General features: G+C 50.2%; 2 protein-coding genes across 2 annotated transcripts; both read left to right on the top strand.

Moving 5' to 3' along the window:
* Positions 1 to 138: 138 nt before the first annotated feature.
* EARS2 (glutamyl-tRNA synthetase 2, mitochondrial) lies at positions 139 to 7,283 on the top strand (the record flags this gene model as incomplete). Its single annotated transcript, XM_084271316.1, has 9 exons — positions 139 to 244; positions 764 to 919; positions 1,817 to 2,006; positions 2,269 to 2,741; positions 3,519 to 3,627; positions 4,153 to 4,306; positions 5,517 to 5,647; positions 6,003 to 6,138; positions 6,719 to 7,283. 9 exons carry the CDS (start codon positions 139 to 141, stop codon positions 6,800 to 6,802), a joined length of 1,539 nt encoding a protein of 512 aa, XP_084127442.1. The 3' UTR covers positions 6,803 to 7,283.
* A 375-nt stretch (positions 7,284 to 7,658) lies between these two features.
* GGA2 (golgi associated, gamma adaptin ear containing, ARF binding protein 2) lies at positions 7,659 to 21,635 on the top strand (the record flags this gene model as incomplete). The annotated part of the gene is made up of 17 exons (XM_084271282.1): positions 7,659 to 7,692; positions 8,282 to 8,366; positions 9,265 to 9,340; positions 9,856 to 9,954; positions 11,691 to 11,814; positions 12,826 to 12,929; positions 13,410 to 13,490; positions 14,388 to 14,525; positions 15,600 to 15,681; positions 16,257 to 16,376; positions 16,652 to 16,819; positions 17,061 to 17,131; positions 17,397 to 17,548; positions 18,356 to 18,525; positions 19,413 to 19,582; positions 20,532 to 20,642; positions 21,241 to 21,635. 17 exons carry the CDS (start codon positions 7,659 to 7,661, stop codon positions 21,349 to 21,351), a joined length of 1,896 nt encoding a protein of 631 aa, XP_084127408.1. The 3' UTR covers positions 21,352 to 21,635.
* Between the last annotated feature and the right edge of the window lie 610 nt (positions 21,636 to 22,245).

Here is a 22,245-nt window from a genome sequence, read left to right as displayed (position 1 = left end):
CGCGGCGCTGCCTCACCTCAGTAGGGGCGTGGCCGCTCCTTTCCGGGACGCCCCGCCCCCAGGCGCTGCGGGCCCGGCGATTGGCTGGGCGCGTCCGGGCGGGGCCAGCGCCCGTGGCCACGTGGGCGATGCGGGAGGATGGCGCGAGCGCTGCGAGCGCTGCGGTGCCCGGCGGGGCCGGAGCGGGGCCCGGGGCTGGGCCCGGAGCGGGGGCCGCGGGTGCGGTTCGGGCCCAGCCCCACAGGTAAACCCCCCGGCTCCTCACCCCCTCGGGGCTCCTCACCCCCTCGGGGCTCCGCCGCGGCGTTTCGGGTTGGAGAGCGTGAGCTCGGGCGCTTCGGGAGGGCGTGTTGGGAGATGGGGGGGTGCCCGGTGCCGGTCCGCGGGGCGCTGCGCTCGCTCCTGCCCGCCCGGAGGTACCTGCTGGCTCGCCGGGTGCCGAGGGAACGGAGCTCCCGCCGGGCGGGACCTGCCCGGGCTGGATTCGCCCTGTCGCTGCCGGAGCCGCGGGGACGTCGTGCGGGACCCCGCCAACCCGGGGTCTCCCGGCGCATCCCGGCTTCCCAGAGGCTTCCAGGGAACGTGCGCTTGAGAGGCCGCTGCCAGTGGTTCGGTTCCCTGGCAGGGGCCCGTGAAGCGCCTCAGCTGCAGCCTCCTTGCCCCGTTAGCCTTTAGTGCCCCCGTCACCCGCAGCGTTGCCCTTCCGAAATCTCCTTATTCGGCTTTAATTATCAGCCTCCTCTCCTTCCTCCGTGGCTGACAGGCTTTCTGCACCTGGGTGGCCTTCGGACTGCTTTGTACAATTACATTTTCGCCAAAAAACACCAAGGGACCTTTATTTTGAGAGTGGAGGACACAGATCAAAATCGAGTGGTGCCTGGGGCTGCAGAAGGAATAGAAGACATGCTGGAGTGGGCAGGTATTTACAGACATCCTTACTTTGTCACTCACGGAAAGATTCTTTTTAGGCATTAGCAGTGCCCAAATTGGGAGTATTTTGCCTGGCAGCGAGCTGTGCAGTGTTTCAGACTATGAATTAGTTGAAATGTTGTTGTTTCTACAGCTAGGCATCAGGAAAGTCCTACTGAAAGTAAGTTTTATAGCAGAAATAACTCGTTATGTTTGGTTTCTTTTGGTTGTGGCGCTTGCTGTGGAGTCAGTACCCAAATTTGTGACAGTGGCCCCAATGTGCAGTGGTAACAGAGGCAAGTTGAGTATGGAGTGGCTGCTAAAAGGGATCTGGAGGTGTCAGGTTTTATTTTATTCCTCTGCTTTTTGAGTTTAAGAACTAGAAGTGAGGGTGATTTTAGAATGCAGAACGGTGATGAACGTAGAGCTGGATCCCGCAGATGCTTCCATTAGTGGATAGGTGAACTTCAATGGGCTTCACTGCTCAATAATAAATCTGGAGCAGATAAAGCAATGGGCTAAGAGCTCATCTGTGTTTGTGTGCTCTGTGTGTGTCCTTTACTACAAAATGGGTGGATGCTACCTTGTACACATCCACCTGGCCACGTTTTGCTCTAGGCAGCATATCAGAGCCACTCAACTACGTGCAAGGTTCTGGGATTTTTTTCTGCTTGTTGCTTCACACACAGTACTCTAAATTCTGAAGCTCTTGGCTGCTGCTTAGCTCCTGAGTCCAGGAGAACCTGTCTCCTGCGCTAGACGGATGCCATTAGCTGACAGCCTTGGAGCAGACAGTCTTTGAATAATCTCCATAACCTTGCTGTCTCATCTTCACTGTGTGCTCCGATGGTGGGTCTCACTCTGCCTTGTGATGGGCTTGCTGAGTCCCCCTGTACTGCTATTTCAGGCATTCCCCCGGATGAGAGTCCTCGCCGCGGTGGTTCCTTTGGACCCTACCAGCAGTCACACAGACTCGACCTTTACAGGAAAGCCACCAGCGTGCTCCTGGAGAGAGGAGCAGCCTACCGCTGCTTTTGTACCTCCCAGCGCCTGGAACTGCTGAGGAAGGAGGCTCTGCGGAGCCAGCAGACCCCACGGTAGGGGTTCCTTCTCTGCTGGGTGGTTCCTGCTTACGACGTGAGCAGTGATGGGATTGTGATCTCGCTGCCCACAGTGAGAGAAGCCAGTGGAACCCTGAGAGGCTGCGGGCAGCCACCTCCAGGGAGGAGGCAGTTTGGACGCACGGTGGGCAGGTTCCAGCTACAATGTCGGGGGTTGATTCGGAGTTTTGGGAGTGTGGAAATGGCCAATGGGTTTTGGCCTGTGTTGAATTGAGGCTTTTGTTCTGTTTTCTCACAGATACGACAACCGATGTCGGCACCTGGCGCCCAGGGAAGTGGATGAGAAGCTGGCACAGGGCCTTGACTGGGTTGTCCGCTTCCGGCTGGAGAAGGGGGTGGAACCCTTTCAGGACTTGGTCTATGGCTGGAACAAGCACGAAGTGGCAGACGTGGAAGGTGACCCAGTAATTCTCAAGGGGGATGGCTTCCCCACTTACCACCTGGCAAACGTGGTGGATGACCATTACATGGGCATCAGCCATGTGCTGCGGGGAACCGAGTGGCTGACTTCAACGTCCAAGCACCTCCTTCTCTACAAAGCCTTTGGCTGGGATACCCCTCAGTTTGCTCACCTCCCACTGCTTCTGAACAAAGACGGTGGCAAGCTGTCAAAAAGGCAAGGGGACATCTTTCTGGAGCGTTTTGCTCAGGATGGCTACTTGCCAGAGGCTCTGCTGGACATCATAACCAACTGTGGCTCTGGATTCACAGGTAGCGACAACAGGCTCAGTACTTGCTAGGACGCTTCTCAACATTGACTCTGGGGAATGGGCTAGCTTTAATAGCCAAGAACTTTGGCAGTGCTTGAAGGGATCAGGAAATGGGTGTCAGGCAACCAGTCTCTCACTGAAATGCCAGCAGGGCTTCTGCAGAGCTCCTGTGAAAGACTGGGTGGTGTGCTGGAACAGTGGGAATCTTTCTGCCTCTGTGCAGCCATTTAAATTGAGTCTGGTGCTTAATGGGTTCCCACTTGGGACAGCATTCATCTCAAGGTGAAGAAACTGTCTGTGAACTCTTGGGAAAACTTGTATTCTATGGTTAATAATTGTAATGTCATGTTGCATTTGTCACGCTTCTCGTTTAACCTGAAAGACCACGAGAAGTTGAGTCAACGAGTCCTTTGGCTGCTCTTGCTGTGTGGGGATCATGAATTAACTTGTGTTTTGGGAACTCTGCTTGGGGATGAAACCTTCCTTGGGCAGCGGAGTCTCCTGGCTGAGCTTTATTTCCTTTTGGCTGACTGATGCAAGGGGGATTCCACTGAAAAGCCAAGCAGAATGTCCCAGTTCCTCACCAGTAGTTAGCAGAGCCTGCTTGTAAGGAGAGGGCAGCTTCCCATGTGTGCCTGCCACAAGTTTCCCTCTGTTTGCTGGGGTACATCGCTGTTAGCCCTGCAAGAAATGGCTCTGGGTGTGCTGCTGCCCCAAGGCCTGCAGTTTTCTGCAGGAGAGCAGGTGTGCATTACTCCCTTGTTGGGTTGTTTTGCAGAGAAACAGATGGGGAGGACTTTGGAGGAGCTGATCTCGCAGTTTGAAATAAGCAGAATTACAACCCATTCTGCTCTCCTGGATCTTGACAAACTCCCTGAGTTCAACAGGTAGAAGTATCAGTGGTAGCTTCTATAATCTAAACATCACTGAGAATTTATTCCTAGCACTTGGCTTTGTCGGGTGATTTTGTTAGTTGGCTCCAGCATGGTCATAGCACAGCAGCTTTTTCACTGTGCTACAGCAAAGTATAAGCTTCTGCTTATGCCATGCCTGTCTCCTCTCTTCTCCTGTGCTTCCACACTGGTGTGGAGTGCCCTGTAAACACCTGGTGTGTAGCTGGGAGGATGCAAGGTCTTAAGTTTAGATTCAAAGTAACGTCTAAAAAGAGGCAACGGTTTCAGAGGGGGCTTCTGCACGTACATTCCTGTGCTGCAGGGATGTTGTGCTGCTGAGGGTCAGCACATCTTTCCTTCACTGTGGTGTGTTAGTGCTTAAGGCTTTGTTGTAGGATGTCTGTCTGGAGTTGAGTGTTGCTTTTCAAACAGCTTTAATTGGCAACTGTTGTGGGGTTGGGATGATTAAATCCAGTCTAACCCAAAGCAGTCTAAAAGCAGTTTTGTTCTTTGTTGCAGGATTCACCTCACCCGTCACATTGAGAATGAGGGGCTGCGACAGAAGCTAATTAGGGAGTTGCAGTTGCTGGTGGAGCGTGTCTATGGGGACCAACAAGTGGATCAAGAGGTTCTAGAGAAGGAGTATATAGAGCGAGTCCTCCTGCTGCGAAAAGTACGAGCAGTGGTAGCACTGTGTCACAGCTTTGGGGAGCTGAGGCTTTGTGGGATTCCTGGATGAGTCCAGGGCACTGCTTTGATCTGAGCTCTGAAGCTCCCCAGCCTGCAAAGGCTTGTCACTGTGAGCTCGAGTGACTGTGTGCGTGCTGACTGCTGACACCCACATGGTACAGTTAGCTGACCTGTGGGAGTGGGCATGGTGAATCTCTTGGTGGTCTTTGCAGAGTTGTAAGCTCATCCATACTTCTTCCAAGCCAGCAGAGAACTCCCTCAGCAGAGGGAGGACGTATCCCTTCTGTGGAAGCACATCATAGAATTGTAATATTTTTTTTGTGAGACCCCTCTCATTCATGCCCAGCACAGGACGGTCAGTAGTGCTGGATCAGCTCAGCTGTGCCTTTGTCTAGATGAGCATTGAAAACCTCCAAGCTGTGTTTCCCTTCCTGTAGCCCAGGAGGCAGCTCTTGTGGTGGGAAGGTCCAGCACCTGGGTCCCTCTGCCAGGGCACTGCTCACCTCTAGCTTTTGCTGACTGCAAAGTGGAAGCTGCTTCTGCTTTGCTGCTGCTTTGTGCTTTGGTACCAGAGCCAAAGCAACTTCTTTGTGCAGGTGGGTGAAGCTCTCGGTGGTTAAACTAGTGGTTTGTGCTTTGGGAGCCCTTGTGTCAGTCAAGTGGCAATGCCAGCTGTAAAGGGGACAGAAGACATTGTGGCTCTTCCCAGTGCCAGGAAGGAGGGTGAGCCCAGCTGTTTCCTGGCTGCCCCTGGGGTGCTCCAGTAGTATCTGGGACATCCTTGTGAAGAATAAAGCTTTCTTTATAAGGGCAGAAGAGACCCGACTGTTCCAGCGCGACAGCTTCGCTGTGGCAGTAGGATAGTGACTCATGTGACTTCCCACTGAAAGGTAGCAGATGAACGTGGCAAGCCACTTCCCCAGACCGACTCTGAGTCAGCCCACACGTGGCTCTGCAGTGTGGGTACAGCAACAGCCCCCTGGGCTGCTTCTGTGTCCCTGCTCACCCCAGCTCGTTACGGGCACGAACAGGCTGCCTAAATGTCAGCGGTCGGTGTTTCCTCTGAGCAGCACGGTGTGCGGGGCAGTGCTGTGTTTGGACCCTCTTTAACTCTTTGTGAAGTCCAGGCAGGATGTGTTTGCTCCCCCACCAGCTTAGCCCTCTACCTTAACAGCTTTGCTTTCTTTCCCCAGGGTCACATAAGCTTCCTGAAGAACCTGGTGTCATCTGATTATTCTTACTTATGGGTTAGGCCTTTGGTGGCCCGAGAGCAGCTGCAAACTGTTTCTGCAGAAGTAGATGAAATAGGAAAACTAGTCTTAGGGTAAGTGTCTCTTCCCAGCTCTGCTCACACCCACCTGCCTGCCCCAGACTGTTGCTTTTGGCTGCTGTACTCATGCTGAACACGCTCATTGTTCTGTAGTTTGCTCTGCTTTGGAGTGTGCTGTGCTTCATAACGAGTGAGAAACTCGGTGTTTTTAATTGAAAAGCAGCTTGCAGTGGGAGTGCCCTGACACAGGGCAGAAGTGAAGGGCAGGAGCGTTTACCTTGAACTGCTGCTGTTTCCAGAAGTTTTTGCAAAAGCAGCCTCGGGTAGCTGGCAGTCATTTAAGTCATTAGTAATTTCTGGGTAGGAATCCTGTGTTTTTTACATTGTAAGGACGTTTTCTTTCCTAAAGGCTCATGACAAGGCAGGCAGGTGTTTTGACTGTGGAGGAGCTGAACAAAGACCTGAGAAACCTCCAGAAGCAAACCAAAGAGACTAAATACAGCAGTTTGATGAAGCTCCTTCGCTTGGCTCTCAGTGGGCAGCAGGTAAAAGAGAAAACTTCTGAGACTGGGACTTCCCCTTTTTTTTTAAACACTATCTTCTTCATGGTAACGATATACTGATATTTGGTATCTTGACATCAGTTTCTCTTATGAGCACATGTACAGCAGTTCTGGAAGAAAAGGCTGTTCTGAAAGTTTCAGAAAGGCATAAGTTGTCTGAGTGTGAATATGCTGGTCACAAGTCTGAAGTTAGAAAAACCTCTGGACCAGCTGTAGGGAGTGTCACCAAGGTTGTAGTTTTTGGGCAAAACTGGGATTTTACGTGCAATCTCCTTTTACAAAGTTCAAACCCAAGTTTTACAAAACTCCTGCAAAGCCTTATCCTGGCTTAGGCTCGGGCATCGATTCTTCTGGGTCAGTTTGACCATTCCCTAGCATTTTTCTTCAGGAGAAAAAAGCCAAACCGAGCGCCCTTGTTTTGAGATTGCTAGTAAAACCTCTACCCTTTCTCTAACAGCAATCTGATAGCTAATCGCTCTATCGTTTCCGCCGTGACGATGCACAAACACGTGCTCAGAAGTGTAAGTTTCCATTTCTACAATGACTTCTCGTGTATTTTCAGCATGGACCGAGCGTTGCTGAGATGATGGTGACTTTGGGACCCAAAGAAGTGTGTGGGAGAATACACAAGGCACTATCTAGCTAATGCAAGACAGAAATGACACCGCCAGCCCGCCCGTGGACTCGGATGATGTAGACTGCACATGTCACTGTCCTAGACTTGTATTTTTTGGTCTCAGCACAACTATTTGATCAGCTGAGTGGGACTTTCAACCAGGCAGGTGTCACTGTGATGTTGTATGTATCTGCACTAAGCATAAACCAGTTTGGGAGAGGAATTGAATACAGATTTAGGTCTGTCCTCCTTTCATCTCGTGGAAGTAGCCTGGTTTCCAGGTTGAAAGAGACCTTTATCAGCGTTGAAATTCAGACCATGTGGACAGAAAGTGATGCTGCTCCTGATACCAGCAGGATTCGTCTCAAGAGATTGGCTTCTTTTTTAAGAGTGCCTCTGAACAGGGTACCTACAGCTGCAGGTGCCCGACATGTATGGTGGGGAGGGTATTTTTATATTAAATAAAAATATACTATAGTATGTGTATTGTAGCTGCTGCCCTCTTAGCTACCCCGGGGTCCTGCTGGGCTGAATGAGCTGCTCAGAGAGGGGGACTCCTCCGTGTTCTGTGTCACGTGTATGGTTCTGCTAAAAATATCCCTGGCCAGGAGATGGGGATGTGTTTTCCTCTTTTAATTATTAAATCAACGTGGTGACTTTTGGTTCTGCCCTTGCCAATGAATCCTCACCCTGGCTGCCAGCAAGGGGAGGAGCCGTCGGAGGGTGGGTGGGGATGTTTTAACCGAGCCGGCCCGTGGTCGGGGTGTCACTTCCACGCCATGAAAACTCGCGTGGGCTTCCCGCAGGGCTGAGCAGCAGCACGCAAGGAGCGGCGGCGGGTGGATCCGCTTCCTGCTGGCGGTGGGGCGGAGCGGAGCGGGAGTCCATGGCCGGCAGCGGGGAGCTGGAGCAGTGGCTCAGTGAGTGGGGCTGGGGACCAGCAGGGACCGCGGGGGTGGCACCGGAGCACCTTGAGACCCGCGGGGAAGGGTCTGTCTCCTCCACACAGTCCCTTTAGGGTGATGTTTACGGGTGCTGTTTCACCCTGCTGTGTCTCTTTTGCTCCCCATCCCTCCTGTCCTTCCTCAGCCTTCCAAAGCTGTTTGAGTGCCTGACTGGGGAGCAGGTAAAGCCGAAAAAGCCTTGTTTCCCCTCAGTTCAGCCGTGCAGGCAGAGCTTTGGGACGGGCACTCCTGCAGCCCTGTTGCAAGAGGCTAAACCACGCCAGTGGTCCTGGTTTGCAGCCTGGTCCTGCCAGAGCTGCCCACGAGTGATTTTTTAGCAGTTTCCTCGTGCTGTTGCTGCTTTGAACACCTCAGTTCCCGCCTGACTTTGACTCTTTATACGAGAGTGTGCTCAGGATGGTGTTTTTGGGCAGGTTTTTGGTAACAGCTGCTTCCTGCTCGTCCCATGTCTTCCATTTCTGCCTCTGAAGCCCGAGCTGCTTCCTGCCCTGTGCCACCCCCTTGCACTCAGGCTGGCTTTTCTTTTATTCTTCTTTCTTCTAAGACAAAGCCACTGACCCAAGTATCCCAGAGGAAAACTGGGAATGCATCCAGCGATTCTGTGACCAGGTGAACGCCGACATAGAAGGGTAAGGCAGACAGACACTTCTTTGTGTTCGCTCCGGGCTGTGTGGCTGGCTCTGAGCTGCTCTCCTGGCTGCGGGGGGGTGTGTGGGGTGTGTGTGTGTGTGAGAGACCTGTAAGCTGCAGCATGGGGAGCCTGGAGAGGGGTATGAGTGCTCGATGGGTTCTGCTGCTCCTCAGAGTGCCCGTACAAGATGTATAAGCTGCAGAGAGGTGTGTGTCAATGTGGTGGAAGTTATGTCTAGGAAGGGGCTCCACCACCCATTGCTGCAGGTCCTGCACTGTGCCTTCAGCAGCCTCGTGGGAGACTGGGCGAGGATACTGGATACTGGCCATGGGGTTCTGGGGGGAGCGGGGGTGGCCCTTGGTGAGCTTTTCCCTTCACAGAGATGGGAGATCTCCACTGGGATGTTCCAGCCTTCCAGCTGACAGTCTTGGCTCTGTGGGAAGGAGCAGGAACTGACTGAACAAATGACCTGCCAGAGCTTACTGAACATCTCTTTCTCTGGAGCAGACGCCAGCGCATTCAGAGCCCATAGTCTGGCAGCAGCGTGTGGGCACAGGAGCGGTCAGCAGGCTGGGCCGGGCTGTGAATCAAAGCTCCTGTGACTGAGAGACATGACTCCCATTTCCCTGTGCTTGCCCAGACCCCAGCCTCCCCCAGCTGGCTTCCCACCCTCTGGACATAGCTGGAGGACAGCAGTGGTGTCCCACAAGCTGCTTTAATCCATCTCTCGCCCCTTGCATGTGTCCATGCCCCCGGCCAGCTCTCTGCCAGGGGAAGGGTGCCTGAGGTAGCAGGTTGTGGATCCGGCAGTTGCTCTTCTCTGCAGGGAAAAGTTAACAGCAGGTGTTTTTCTTGGGAGCTTGTGCATTGTCTGACTTGCTTCTGCTACTCCCCAGCCCGTCGCTTGCACCGAGGCTGCTGGCACATAAAATACAGTCACCTCAGGAGGTGGAAGCTCTCCATGCTCTCACAGTAAGTGTTCATCCACATGGGAAGAGATGCAGCTGTAACTTGGAATTTGAGTTTGGGGGGTAGAGAGAGTATAGCTGTCTCTTCTTTTTCTCCTAGATGCCTCTTCCTTTCTTTTTCTCTGGGATGTGTCTCCCTTTTAACTTTCTATTGCACAAGAAATACAGAAACCAGGGTACAATGGAGGGAGTAACTGCTGTTCTTCCTTCCCACGTCATTCTGCTGAGGTGTTTCAGTGGTCTGCATCTCTTGTTTGGCCAGTGGCCCCACCACAGGGCCAGTGGCCCCACCACAGGGCCAGTGGCCCAAAAGTTGTTAGTGATAGGTAGCACAGAGCAGATGGTGTGAAACGTGCTGCTTAAGGTTGGATGAAGGAAAAATAGATTTTTTTTTCTGCACAAATTCCTTGTATTTGTGAATGCAGTGCCAGGGTTTAGTGTTATAATGGCAAAGCTTTAAAGAAATTCGCCAAGACCTTTATGTACCCTTTCTGTTTGGCTCTGTTTTGTTTTCTGCAGGTGCTAGAGACCTGTGTGAATAACTGTGGTGAAAGGTTTCACAATGAAATAGCAAAATTCAGGTTTCTGAATGAGCTGATTAAAGTGCTTTCCCCAAAGGTAGGTGGCTGTGGTTATCCTGGACATTGCAGGTGGGACACACTGTTCATTTTGTGCTGGATATGAAAACTTAGGACTAATCTCACATAGAACAAATTCTGCTCTGCTTCTGTGCCTCCAAGCACAGGGACTGGATGTGAATCCCCCAGTACAAGATGTAAGCTGGGGTCTCTTTCCATGAAAAGCTGCTTCCTTATGGCTTCTCCCAACTCTGCTGGGACAGTCAGAGACACTGGAGGGGCCTGTGATGACTCATTCTGTGGCCCTTTTGCCTCCTGATGATTTACAGAACTGTGGTCAGGGAACAGCAGAAGACAGAGATGCCAGGTGCTGCCCAGAGCCTCTCCTGTGGTTTTTTAGACTCTGTCCTCAAACTCTTGTGCTCCAGCTGCTCTCCTTGTTCCTTTCTGCTGCCAAAGGTTAGCCTGGGTTTGGGTCCTGGTCAATAGGAAGGTCCAGGTTAGTGGCAGCGGGGGACTGGGCTTCGGCAGCACTGGTGCAGCCCCTGTGCAGCACTCACCTCACCATCCTGTGACAGTCATGCATTCGTGCAGCTCTTTTGAGCTCGTGCTGAGGGTGTCCTGAAGGTCGGGCAGAGAGCTCCCAGCCTTCAGGCAGCGATGGCAGGGATCAGCATAGCTGGTGTGGGAGCTGCACAGTCCCTTCCCACTGCTCCACTTCCCTGCCTCACAAAATACTCAGTGTCTTCATCCCTGCTCCCTGCTGTGGAGCACTCTGCTTCTGAGTGCAGCCTCTGCCTCCTAAGAAAAGCAGCAGCCGTCAGAAATGAGAAGTTGAGTTTGAGAAGCTGAGTGAGCTGTGAGTTCAGTGGATGCACCGGGTTCCTCTGGTGCTGCCTCTCACAATGAAAAACAGAGACCTGTTTTATGAGAGACCGAGTGATTTTCATGCCTTGTTCCTCCCTGCACCTAAATACCAGGTCTGGAACTTTCTTAAATACCCTTCTGAGCAGCTTGGTAATCGATTCCCCTTTTCAGTGGGTCCTGCACACGTCTACTGCTCATACAGGCTTCACTTTCCATTACATCATCTTGACAGCAGAGGTGCAGAAAGCTGATTGGAGAGAGACGTTTAGCTGAACAGCAAAGCCTCATTCAGTCCCAGGTTTGGTAAAGGCATTTCAGTGAAGCAACACAGTTTAAAGAATATATTGCCACAGAGAGTTTTGCTTGCTATTTTGGCAGAACAGGTATCATTTAATGAGTTAAAAATGCCTGGTGATTTGGAGGTCTGTGTGTGGCTTTTGTCATTCTTCTTGATGTTTTTGTAATAGATTAAAGTGAGTGCTGAGAGGCAGGAATGAGAGAAGCCACAGAGAACATCCAGGTGCTGAAAAAAACCACTAACTTTCCCTTCTCATTTTGTTCTGTTTCCATTTCCCTGGGTCTGGCTGTTAAGGGAAACGTATAAAGTGAAGCACTAAAAGAGCCTACTTTTGGTTTCAGATTCAGTAACTAATCAGAGAAGTTTGGAAAGGGTTCCACTTTGATTGCCATATAATATTCATATAACTATCACACTTAGTAGTGCTCCTTGTATTTACAGCCACACTTCACCCACTGTTTCTTATACCACAAGATACACAGTTGACAACGTGGGAATCCATGTGCTACTCTGTCTCTGCTCGGGGCCAGACCCACACGCCATATCTGGCACTAATTGTTTGGGTTTTAGCCTTTTTTTGTCTTACTTTACTTTTTTTGGTTTGCTTTCAGTACTATGGAACCTGGTCTTCAGAAAAAGTCAAGTCAAGAGTCACAGAAATAATATTCAGTTGGACAGTCTGGTTTCCTCAGGAAGTTAAAATCCGGGATGCTTATCAGATGCTGAAGAAACAAGGTTTAGTTCTGTTATTTCAGTTTCCTTTTTAGCCTTCCAAGTCACATGGCTTCAGACCACAGATATCTGTCCTCTTTAATTTGTGACTCAGCTTTTTTCATTAAATGTGGTAGGGAGAGAAGGACAAAGGCCAGGCTTACAAGGCTGTTGGGGTACTTAACGGGTGCATGTAACTGTTTGAAGAGATTTACCAAAGAACAGCTTTGTTGAGTCAAAGATCAGGCTACCCTTGTCCCTCTGGTCACACAATGCTCACCACTGTTGCGCAGGGAAGAGCTACAGGACAAGCTGTGAGAGATCTTTGCCCTGGAATGCTCTCCCAGGATTATGAGGGATGGGTTCAGAGAGATCCTGAGCTGGATTTTTCATCCACTCTGGTGTATTTAATGGTCTGTAATGGTACCATGATCCAGCAATTTGTCCAATTCCATCTTAATACCCCAGGCACTGAGTTCTATAGTTGAACTAAGAAAGTACCATGATATTTCTGTGGAAGTTCAGGGGAACTAGGGAATTCCCATAGATGCTTTATGCATCTCTGAGCATCAAATGGCTTTGCAAGCCTTCCTCCAAGTCCTGCTGCTGGAGGCTTCCTTGCCATCACTCCCTTCCCCTTGTACAGTGCAGCTGCGGGTTGGGCTGTTGCCACAGCCCCGGAAACGGGGTGAGGGTGCTCCACAGGGCTGCTGTATTCGGTTGTGTCTGTTTGATGCCCTGTGTTTTGTGGTTGCAGTGACAGTGGCAATCACACGTGCTCTGAGGTCAGTACCGGTGTGTTCCCAGTGCTCTTGCTATGGGAGAATTTCAGCCATTCACCCAGAGGGAGCTCAGCACATCCCAATTTTGTATTCTACCCTGAAAATCTCATGTGGCCTATGCTTAATTCAAGGGAGAAAGGGAAGTCTTTTGTCTGGCAGGGTGAAGGAAATAGGAGCAAAATCCAGTGCACCATTGAGCATCGGTGTTTTATCCTCTCGGGGATCACTGAACCAATATTGTTACCCATTCCAGGGATTGTGAAAGAAGACCCTAAATTGCCAGAAGATAAAATTTTACCTCCCCCTTCTCCGAGGCCTCAGAATTCCATTTTTGACACAGATGAAGAGAAATCCAAGGTAAACATTAAGGTTTTCATGTCTACTCCCCCCCTACCCTGGTTTCTGCTGATGAGAAAACAGACTCAGTTGTATTGTGGGAGCTTTTGCTGCTTCAGATGAACCATCTTCAGAATAATGCCAACACTTCCTGCTGTACAACAGCTACAGAATTCTATGATGCTTTGTCAGAAATGTCTACTTAGGAAAAAGTGAAACTTTTTTAAACAAAAACATCAGTTTCTATTAAATTTGTCCAAGGGTTCCTCTGAGTCTTACAGAAGTTCTGGCCCAAATGGGCAAACAGTACGTGCAGGCAGCTGTAAGAAGCAGCAATATAATCTGGATTAGATGATGGGACATGAGCCCACATATTTCCAGGATTATAGAAACTGTTCTGACGCTGGGTGTCTCTCAAGACTTGCTCTTATGTGATGTGTGCCTGTAGTACAGTGCCCAGAAACCACCGCTCACCACTGTCTGATGCTCTCCCCTCAACAGCTCTTAGCAAGGCTTCTAAAAAGCAACCACCCTGAAGACCTGCAGGCTGCCAACCGTCTGATCAAGAGCGTAATTAAAGAGGTAGGGAGCTCCTTGGGTCAGAAGCTGTATTTGGAGCTGGGAAGGGAGGGAGGGGGCTTGGCAATTCGATTTTGTAGTGTGCCCTCTATACCTGGCCTCTGTAGTGCCTGCTACCTTACTGCTACTAAAGGGAACAGCAAGAGGTGGCAATGGGAAGGAACCCTGTCGTGATGTCAGTCTCAGGTGAACTGATCAAACTGTCCCAGAGGAGGGATAAGTTTCACTATTTGTTATTCCAGAGTTACAGCATGGGGGGTGGTTGTTTTGTTTCCCTAAAATATGCCATTGCAGGAAGAGGGAATACTCGTGCCCAGCAGGATGTGTGGCAGGACACTTCCACCTCCGTGGGATCCCGGCAGTAGTACTGCATTGGTGATAGAAAGTTTCCAAAATAAACTCAGTTCCCAGGTGGGAAAAAGCCACATCTGCCTCTTTTCTACAGTGGTGTGTGTGCATATCTGGAGTGGCTGTTTTCACTGTCCATCTGAAAGGGCACCCCAGTTCTCTGCATAAACAGGAGATTTGGACTGAGGTAAAGAAAATCCCTGCAGTTGTTTTGAGAGGGACCTTCTGCAAGGCAGAAGCCATGGACTTCCAACTTTTAATTCTCAAGTCTTGCTTGTGCCTGTGATGATATGAATTCTTATGCACCAGCACCGTGGCCAGCATGTCCTGAGAAGGGCAGGAGGTTTCCATCTTCACCCTTGACAGAGAAGTGTAGTGCAGCCCTGATAATGGAGCTGTGGGGGCAAGTGCTTTGTACCTCTTCTACCTGCAATAAGATATTAGTAGGAAGCAACTCCCTAACAAGTGTCATCCAGAGTGACCCAGCCAAGCACGTGCCGTATCTGTATTAGTTAAATCATGATCTACTTTTGTTTCATTTTTCATCAAAAGGAACAAGAAAAATCAGCTAAGATGTCCAGAAGAGCAAATACCATCAGTGAAGTTTCTGAGAGTGTTAAACGTATGGACGAATTACTGGAAAACTACAAGAGACAGGAATTATCCAAATGTGACCAGGAGACCCTGCAGGTAAATGCTCTTTTTCCTGCAGAAGAGGTTCTTTTGGCTGTCTGTGGCTGGGAGGGCCCAGGGCAACAGGATTCAAAGGGCAGCACAGTGCACTCAACTTCTGCCAGGGAGCCAGCATTGCCACAGCAAACTGTTTCCAGCATGTTTGATGAGTAACGGTCCCTCCCATCAGTGTAAGGGAAGTTGGAATGGAACTGGCTCCTGCTGTGCTGGTTTGAGTTTTGGTTTGAGTTTCTGTCCAGGTTAGTTGCTCTTCTTGTAGGATCTTAGGGGAAATGGTTCTTCCTCCTGTAGCAGCATTAACACACGGGAATCCCCTTGATTAGGGGAGCATGGTTAGGTGGGTGTGATGAGATCTGACCAGAGGAGCTCAAAGCTTGTGTTTTACTTTCTGTGATTCCTCTTTTTCTGCCCAGAGCTCACTGGTCTGCTGCTGCTCCTGCTACATATCAGTGAATTGAGGAAACGTTTGATGTCACTGATAGGGCTGTCAGAATAGCTTTATGTCCTTCAAACATCTGAAACTCCACTGGGGTGCCTACCAGTGGAGTTAAAATAACTGCATTTTTGTAGGCAAGAACTTCTCCTGTGGCTGTATGTGATGCCAGTTTGTAGGTAGTCCCTCTGGGGAGGGCTGCTGCTGTAGATGGAAGAGACCTTACTTTCAGAAGTGGAATGGGACAGAAGTGGCTTTGCATTGTCTGATGGTAGTTGCAACTGACAGTCGTAATACTTCCCTCCAAGTACAGTAATCCATCTATTCACTCCTGCATACTTTGGGTAATCTTACACTGATCTGTCTTACACTTGTGTTCATGGAGAGGATGTGATTGCAGAGGAGATCCCAGCAAAGCCCCCTTGTTAGGGTGGCTCTATCTCCAGGTAGATTTTTTTAAGAGTGCAGCAAGACACAGCACTGATTCTGTGATTCATTGATATGCTTTGTCTGGACCTGGGCAGGGTGTACCTTCCTGTTCTAGGTGTATCAGCAATTACAGGTGGTCACAGGGACAGGGATGTGTGGGATTGTCTGGGATCTCTCCGAGCAATGACAGGAACTGTTTCCTTCCACAGACTGTGTTTCAGCGCTGTGAGAAGCTCAGGCCACAGCTCTTTCGCCTTGCCAGTGAGACAGTTGATGATGATGAGGCTCTAGGTAAGAGCCAGCACCATCTTTAGATGTCTTTGTGGTTAAGTTTGTCTACCTTTCCTTTGACAGCTGGGGATTCCCTTGCTCTGAGAGGGGGGGATGCTTAGGCACTTGCTACCCTGCTGGCAACTGTCACCTTTAAACCACATGCATGGGAAGTGGGGTAAGTCTCCTCCCACTCCTCTCTGAGGAAGCTGTTAATTTTCATTTGGAGCTCAAAAATAAACAGCAACTCCAGTTTCTTCCAGCCAAGGTGGTTTTTCAGAGGTTTTGGAGTTGTGATATTCAGACAACTGAAGGCTTTTGAGGTCTTTTCTCTACAGAGATTGAAGTTCTCCCTGTCTATCAACAAAGAAGGGAAAATAATTTTTAATTTCTTAAGAAATACACTGAGGAGGGTCATATGAGGAAATGAAATTAAATGAAAAGCTAGTCAGGAGCTTATGGTGGATTGCCTCAATAGTCTTCGCCCCAGGCAAGTCCTGAGATGCACCATCCCTTTCTTATGAGCAGTTTGGAGTGCCATGAAACTCACCCTCATCTTAGAACATTAATATTTTGTTTTATCTCTCATTTTCCAGCTGAGATACTGCAGGCCAACGACAGGCTCACACAGGCACTCAGGCAGTACAGGCAGGTTGTAGCCTGCCATGAAGATGGTGGTGGAGGAGGTTCAGTCATCAGCTCTGCTGATGCAGCAGGTAAGGAGCATCCTGCAGCGTTCCATGGTAGCTCTGCTCCTGCATGTCATGTACGAGTGGAGCTTGGAAGGGAAGCACCTCTTGGAGCATAAATGTAGAGGAAAATCCTGTAATACAGGAAAACTATTATGTAACCATCACTTTCTTTTACATGTGGTTGATAGAAAGTACTCCTGCAGCTCTTCACCTATGAGTCCTTTCGGTCATGCCTGCACCCACACACACACTGGCCCTCTTGGGAGGTTTCTTCTTAACTCTTTCTGCTGTTTCCAAAGAATGCCGGCCAGCCCCCAGGCGCATGAAGAGCTACACACTGATCGACTTCTCCGAACTGGAGGCGACATCCCAGGCTCCTGCAGACGAATTTGCAGACGTAAGCACCGTTTCCCGCCATGGCAGCACAACCTCTACCTGTCTGCTCGATGAGGAGCTCAAGGCATTAGGTTTGTATGTGGAACTCGGCACAGTGTTAGCCTTGTTACTAGAGTTTGGGGTGTTTAATTAAAATAGGGGAGCTTTGATGTTAGTGTCGGTCCTGAGAGAAGGCAGACCCTTTCAGCCAGGGTCATAAGCTTTCAAGAGTGTGGTTTCTTTAATCACACTGCTGTTAGGCCACAAAGGAAGAACCTTTGGGAACCCCTCGTTTTCTCTAAGTGATCAGTGGCTTTTTGACATCTTTCTTAGGTCTCAGCAACTCCCCTGTTGTGCAGAAACCACCACCCGATTTTGGCTTAGCAGAGCTGAGCGATTGTCAGGTATGTCTGTAAGCTACAAAGGACAAAAGTCAAGCAGGATTCTTGATCTCCTGGCTTTCTCTGGCAGCCTTTTTAAACACTACCCTATTCTGAGGGGATACTGCTACCCTCATTTTTTATTAGCAATTAATTTCTTGGTTGTGGTTTGCAGCCAGATTACTTGTATTTATATCTAAGTAGTGTTATTAAAAAATGAGATTCTTTTCAGTGGAACAGGTCTGACTTTTTGCTGCATAGCAGGAACCAGAAGCACCTTGTTTTTCAGGCTGCTCTACAGAATGGATATGGTGAAATAGTAAGTGCTGTTCAAACGCTGGAACTGCAGGAGAGCTGGGAAGACAGCTGTTCAGAGAAGAATGAAGTTCACAGCCTGGTTGATCAGCTCTCTCCACCATCCAGGACCAAGATGTTATCCTTGTAAGCAAACTCTGCATAATGCAGTGTGACTTTGGAGATGAAGAATACTGTTTTACAGCAGTGAGGTTTAGGAAAAGCTTTCCACTACAACCAGCTAGTGATGGCAACCTATCCACCTGCACACAGGCTCTTACACAGCAGTTACACACCTCTTAATTGCGCTTTGTGTAACTGCACACTAGGACCTTCCAAGGGTCAGAAACTTGGGGAGACAAATCCCATGGGTTAGTAATGAGGTGATCTTGAGCTATAGGAACGAAAGCCTTGCAGTCAGGTGTTTTTATCATAACCTGTGACTCAAAAAATACTTTGCCCAGCTTTCTTCAGGCTGTGGCAAAGTAGTGTCCAGGCCTTCAGTGGAAGCCTAAGTTTGTGAACTGAGTTAATCATCCACAGATCTTCAGAGCAGGTGACCATTAAAATATTCTTATTCAGTCTGACATAATACAGCTCAAGAAATTTTAGCAGAGATTCCTGCATTGTCTTTGAGCTAGAACCTGTTTTGATCTCACTGGCTAGAGCTCCAGAGAGTCTGTGCATAGGGAGGGTAGCATTCCAAAGCCCTGAAACAGTTTTGCATTAATAACAGAAATCAAAGTCTGCCTTAATGAATGCTGAAACTGTGGCTTCTTCCCTGTAAAATAGAGACAGTTTTCAAATTTCTCAAGAACTCGGAGTGTAAGCTTGTGCTTTCTTTATACCTGTAAGGGATGAGGGATTAGGAACACAAATGGACACAACAGAAGATGGTATGTACCATGTAGTCTCCCCAGTTAATACAAGCTTTCTACATGCTTTTCTTTCCAGGGATTTATCACCAATGAAATTGCCCTTCCCAGATCTTCCAAATAGCTCAATGGCAGATGCTTCATTCTTCGGCCTAGGCTACGATCTGAAGCCTGTTGCCTCTTTGTATCCCGCTTCCCACGATGCTTCTCTAGAAAACCTTTTTGTCCCTTTAATTTCAATTACACCGAGTAAGTGCAACGATTTCCATGCCCCAGCTCTGCTTACTAGAGGCTTACTAGAGCTCTTCTGTGATTTTTGCGGGGGAGCAAGCCAAAGTAGCTTCACGCTGTGTGGGTCGGCTGGAGAGAAGTAATGACTGTTCTGAGAATTTGAGCAAGTGCTAGGGGTCGTACCATGGAAACATCCTTGTCCTCCCTACTTGGTAGTCAGGAGTTTCCTGTCCAGGCTCATCTACGTAATGTGCTTCTAAACTTTTTGTCCTTAGCACCTTTAAATCAAGCTTCAAGCAGTCCTGCTCCAGAGGCTTAAGAGAAATTTGTGAGTGGGAGTTGTCCCACTTCCTAAAGCAGAGCTGTCCTTTCCACCTCTGCTTTTGAATTCAACACTGTTTGGCCCAGTCCTGCAACCAGCTGATGGAGTGGCACCCCAGTGTGGCACCCCAGTGTCTCAGAGCCTTGGTCATCGCTACTTCTGGAAGAGGACAGGGGCAAAGACGTTCTGACCCAATTGTCTCTCCCTCTCTCAAGTGAAGGATTTACCAGGTTTTGGAAGGGCTGGATGGTGATAGCCAGATGTGGATTTACCAGGCAGTGGTGAGAAGGGGCCAAGTCTCGTATGTGCTTAGAGTTGCATTTTGCTTTTCCCATCATTGCTGTATCGGATTCCTACCTGACCTCTCCAGCTGACTACTGAAGTCCTAACTGCTAATTCTCTAATGTAGACACTCAGATTCCTTTACTTTAGAGGTGAAATGTAAATCACAGGCAGGTGCCCTATGCTGCTTGGTCTGTGAGTTCACTAGAGGAAGTAAAAGTGTGTCATGTCTTGGCTGTTTGGCCCTCAGATGGGAGGGGAATCCATGCTTTGTGTCTGATTCTCCTTTTGTCTCCGGCAGGCAGTATCTGTCCTCTCACTGTGTACGACAGGTATGGTTTCAAGGCTATGCTCCACTTCTCCAGAGACCCAGCTCCTGGCCGACCAGATGTGCTGGTGATGGTCCTTTCCATGCTGAGCACATCAGCTCTACCAATTAAGAAGATAGCGTTCCAGGCTGCAGTCCCAAAGGTGAGAAGCCTATGATGAGTAGATGAGAGTGGGACTATGCAGAGGTGTCCTGAGAAGGCTCATCGCTTCTTGCTCAGGATTTGACTTGCTCATTGGTAATTGCATGGCTCGCTTTGTCTGAATGGTGAAGGTGGTGTCTGTGGCCCTGGTGTCTGCTTCAGAGTATATCCCTGGCCTTGAGACAGCCAGAGAGGGCTCCAGACACACTGCTTTTGCCTCCTTACCTCACTTTTACACTGGGTAAAAGTGAGTCCTGCCTGTACATGTGCAGCACATAATTGTCTGTTTAGGAATCACAGAATCACAGAGGTTGGAAGGGACCTGGAGAGCCCATCGGGTCCAACCCCTTGCCAAAGCAGCTCCACAGCTCATATTGCACAGTTCAGCATCCAGACAGGGCTGGAATCTCTCCAGAGATGGAGACTCCACACCCCCCTTGGCAGCCTGTCCCAGGGCTCCCTCACCCTCACTGTGTAAAAGTTCTTCCCCGTGTTGGTGTGGAACTTCCTGTGCTCCAATTTGCAGCCATTGCCCCTTGTCCTGTCCCCACAGACACTGAGAAGGGGCTGGCTGATTCCCCCTGCATCCCATGCTTAAGATATTTATAAACATTAATTAGGTCCCCCCTTAGTCTTCTCAAGACAGAACAGTCCCAGCTCACTCAGCCTTCCCTCACAGGGGAGATGTTCCAGGCCCTTAATTGTCTTCGTAGCCCTTCTTTGGACTCTCTCAAGGAGATCCTTCTCCTTTTTATACCAGGGAGCCCAGAATTGGACACAACACTCCAGGTGGGGCCACCTGCCTTTAGGTGCAGGCTGTGGAGGGTCACGCATTTCATTGAATGACAGGAGCTGGTTGACATACCTTTAACCAACTCTGTGTCTTGGTAATACTCCCAGCCCTTTTCAGGATGAACCAAAAACCCCATTGCTTTTGTTTTCTCTTTCAGACCATGAAAATAAAGTTACAGCCAGCATCCAGTTCTGAGCTGCCTGCCTTCAGCCCTCTTCTCCCCCCCACCGTGGTATCCCAGGTCCTGCTGCTTGCCAATCCGCACAAGGTATGTGCGGGGATTCATTCCACTCAGCACATCTCTGCCATGGGTGGGGTATTTGTATGAAAGATGGGGAAGTTTTATTAGCTGGGAGATGCAGGGGAGATGCACAGCAGCCTGGGCTGTGCTGGGATGACATTTTCCCCACGGAAACAGCTTTTCAGAGCCATAATCTGAAGGACTGAATGAGCAGTTGCTTCAGCGGCCTGCACAGCTCTGCTTCAGTCTACCTGCAGCACTGGCTTCTGGTAGACACTGTGCAGATGTTTGCAGCTGATGGGACATGAGGTCACTCAAGGCACAAGCAATAGGCAGCAGTTCTGCTGCATTTATGAATAATTCTGAGGCTGAGGATCAGTATCCCTGAGAAGGTTGGCCAGGCCTGGGTTGCCAAGCGTGCCCTTGGGTGATCTGCACAAGTCTCCCAGTCACTGGCCTTATGAAGATCCAGGTCTTGCTCTGTGCAGACCTCCACATGAAGTGTTCCTCTCCTATTCAGAGGGTAATCAAGGCTGTGAGTGGTGAGGCTGTGAGTGGTGAGGCTGAAAGGGCCCAGGAATCTGCAACCATGACGTGCCCCTCTCTCTGTTCCTTTCTCTCTTAGAAGCCCATTCGGATGAGATACAAACTAGTTTTCACACAAGGTATGCAGCCCTTCAGTGAGGTGGGAGAGGTGACTGGCTTCCCAGAAGCAGAGCTCTGGAGCAGGAGCTGAAGTTCATCAGGCTTGGACATTGCCGCTTTGCCTTAGTGGCGGATGGGGAAGGACTGTGTGCCAGCAGTGCCAGCCTGGACTCTGTAACGGCTCTTTCCCTGGGGATCTGCTATCTTCTCCTCCCTTTTCGTTTCTGGACAGATGTCTGGCACATGATGGCTGCTCCTGCCACAGCCCTTTTCTGTAGCTGCGCTTGCTCTACAGGAGACTACTGTAGAGCCCTGCAGCCTGAAGGCCTTAATCCTTCTCCTGGGCAAGCGTTTCCTGCTGCTTATTTTCCTGCTCTCCCTGCACTTTTAACCTTTGAATTAAAAAAAAAGAAACCTCTACCATGGGTCAGCTCTTGTAGCAGGCTGTTGGGATCCAGGGCACCATTCTAGGTCCTACCCCCCCAGTTTTCACTGGGGCCAGGGTGCCAGTGTGCAGGCAGGAACATGACAAAGGGAGAGCCGGGCTACCAGGGCTCTGCTGGCTGAGCTTCATGGGGAAAGGCACGAAGAGGAGCAACGAGAGGGAACGGGTCTGTGGGGGGCTCTGGGGCCAATCCAAGGAAAAACGGCTGAGCAGCCCCAGCTCATCCTCCCCAGGCCCCGCAGCTTGTCTTGCACCGGCTCCCTCCTCTGGGCTCTGCACCGAGCCGGGGGCTTCTCCTCTGCCGCGCTGCCTCCTGCCTGAGAGCTGAGCGGCTCCGGGGCGGGGCTGCCCGCCAAGCCCGTCCCCCCAGCCTCGGCTGCTCCGGGCCCTTATTCCCGATGGTGCCTTGCTCAGCCCCATGGGGGGAGGTGAACTGGCTGCTCCGGCGGCTCGCTGGGGCCGGCGGGGCGTTTCTGGAGAGCGCCAGGCCGCCCCTTTTCCTCGGAGGAGCCGGAAAGCTCCTCCACGGGCCGCTCCAGG

The sequence above is a fragment of the Gallinula chloropus genome (genome assembly GCF_964237585.1).
Source record: "Gallinula chloropus genome assembly, chromosome: 15".
In the NCBI taxonomy this organism is placed as follows: domain Eukaryota; kingdom Metazoa; phylum Chordata; class Aves; order Gruiformes; family Rallidae; genus Gallinula; species Gallinula chloropus.
The sequence above is the reverse complement of the archived record's forward strand: the minus strand, read 5'-3'. Positions and strand labels throughout refer to the sequence as shown.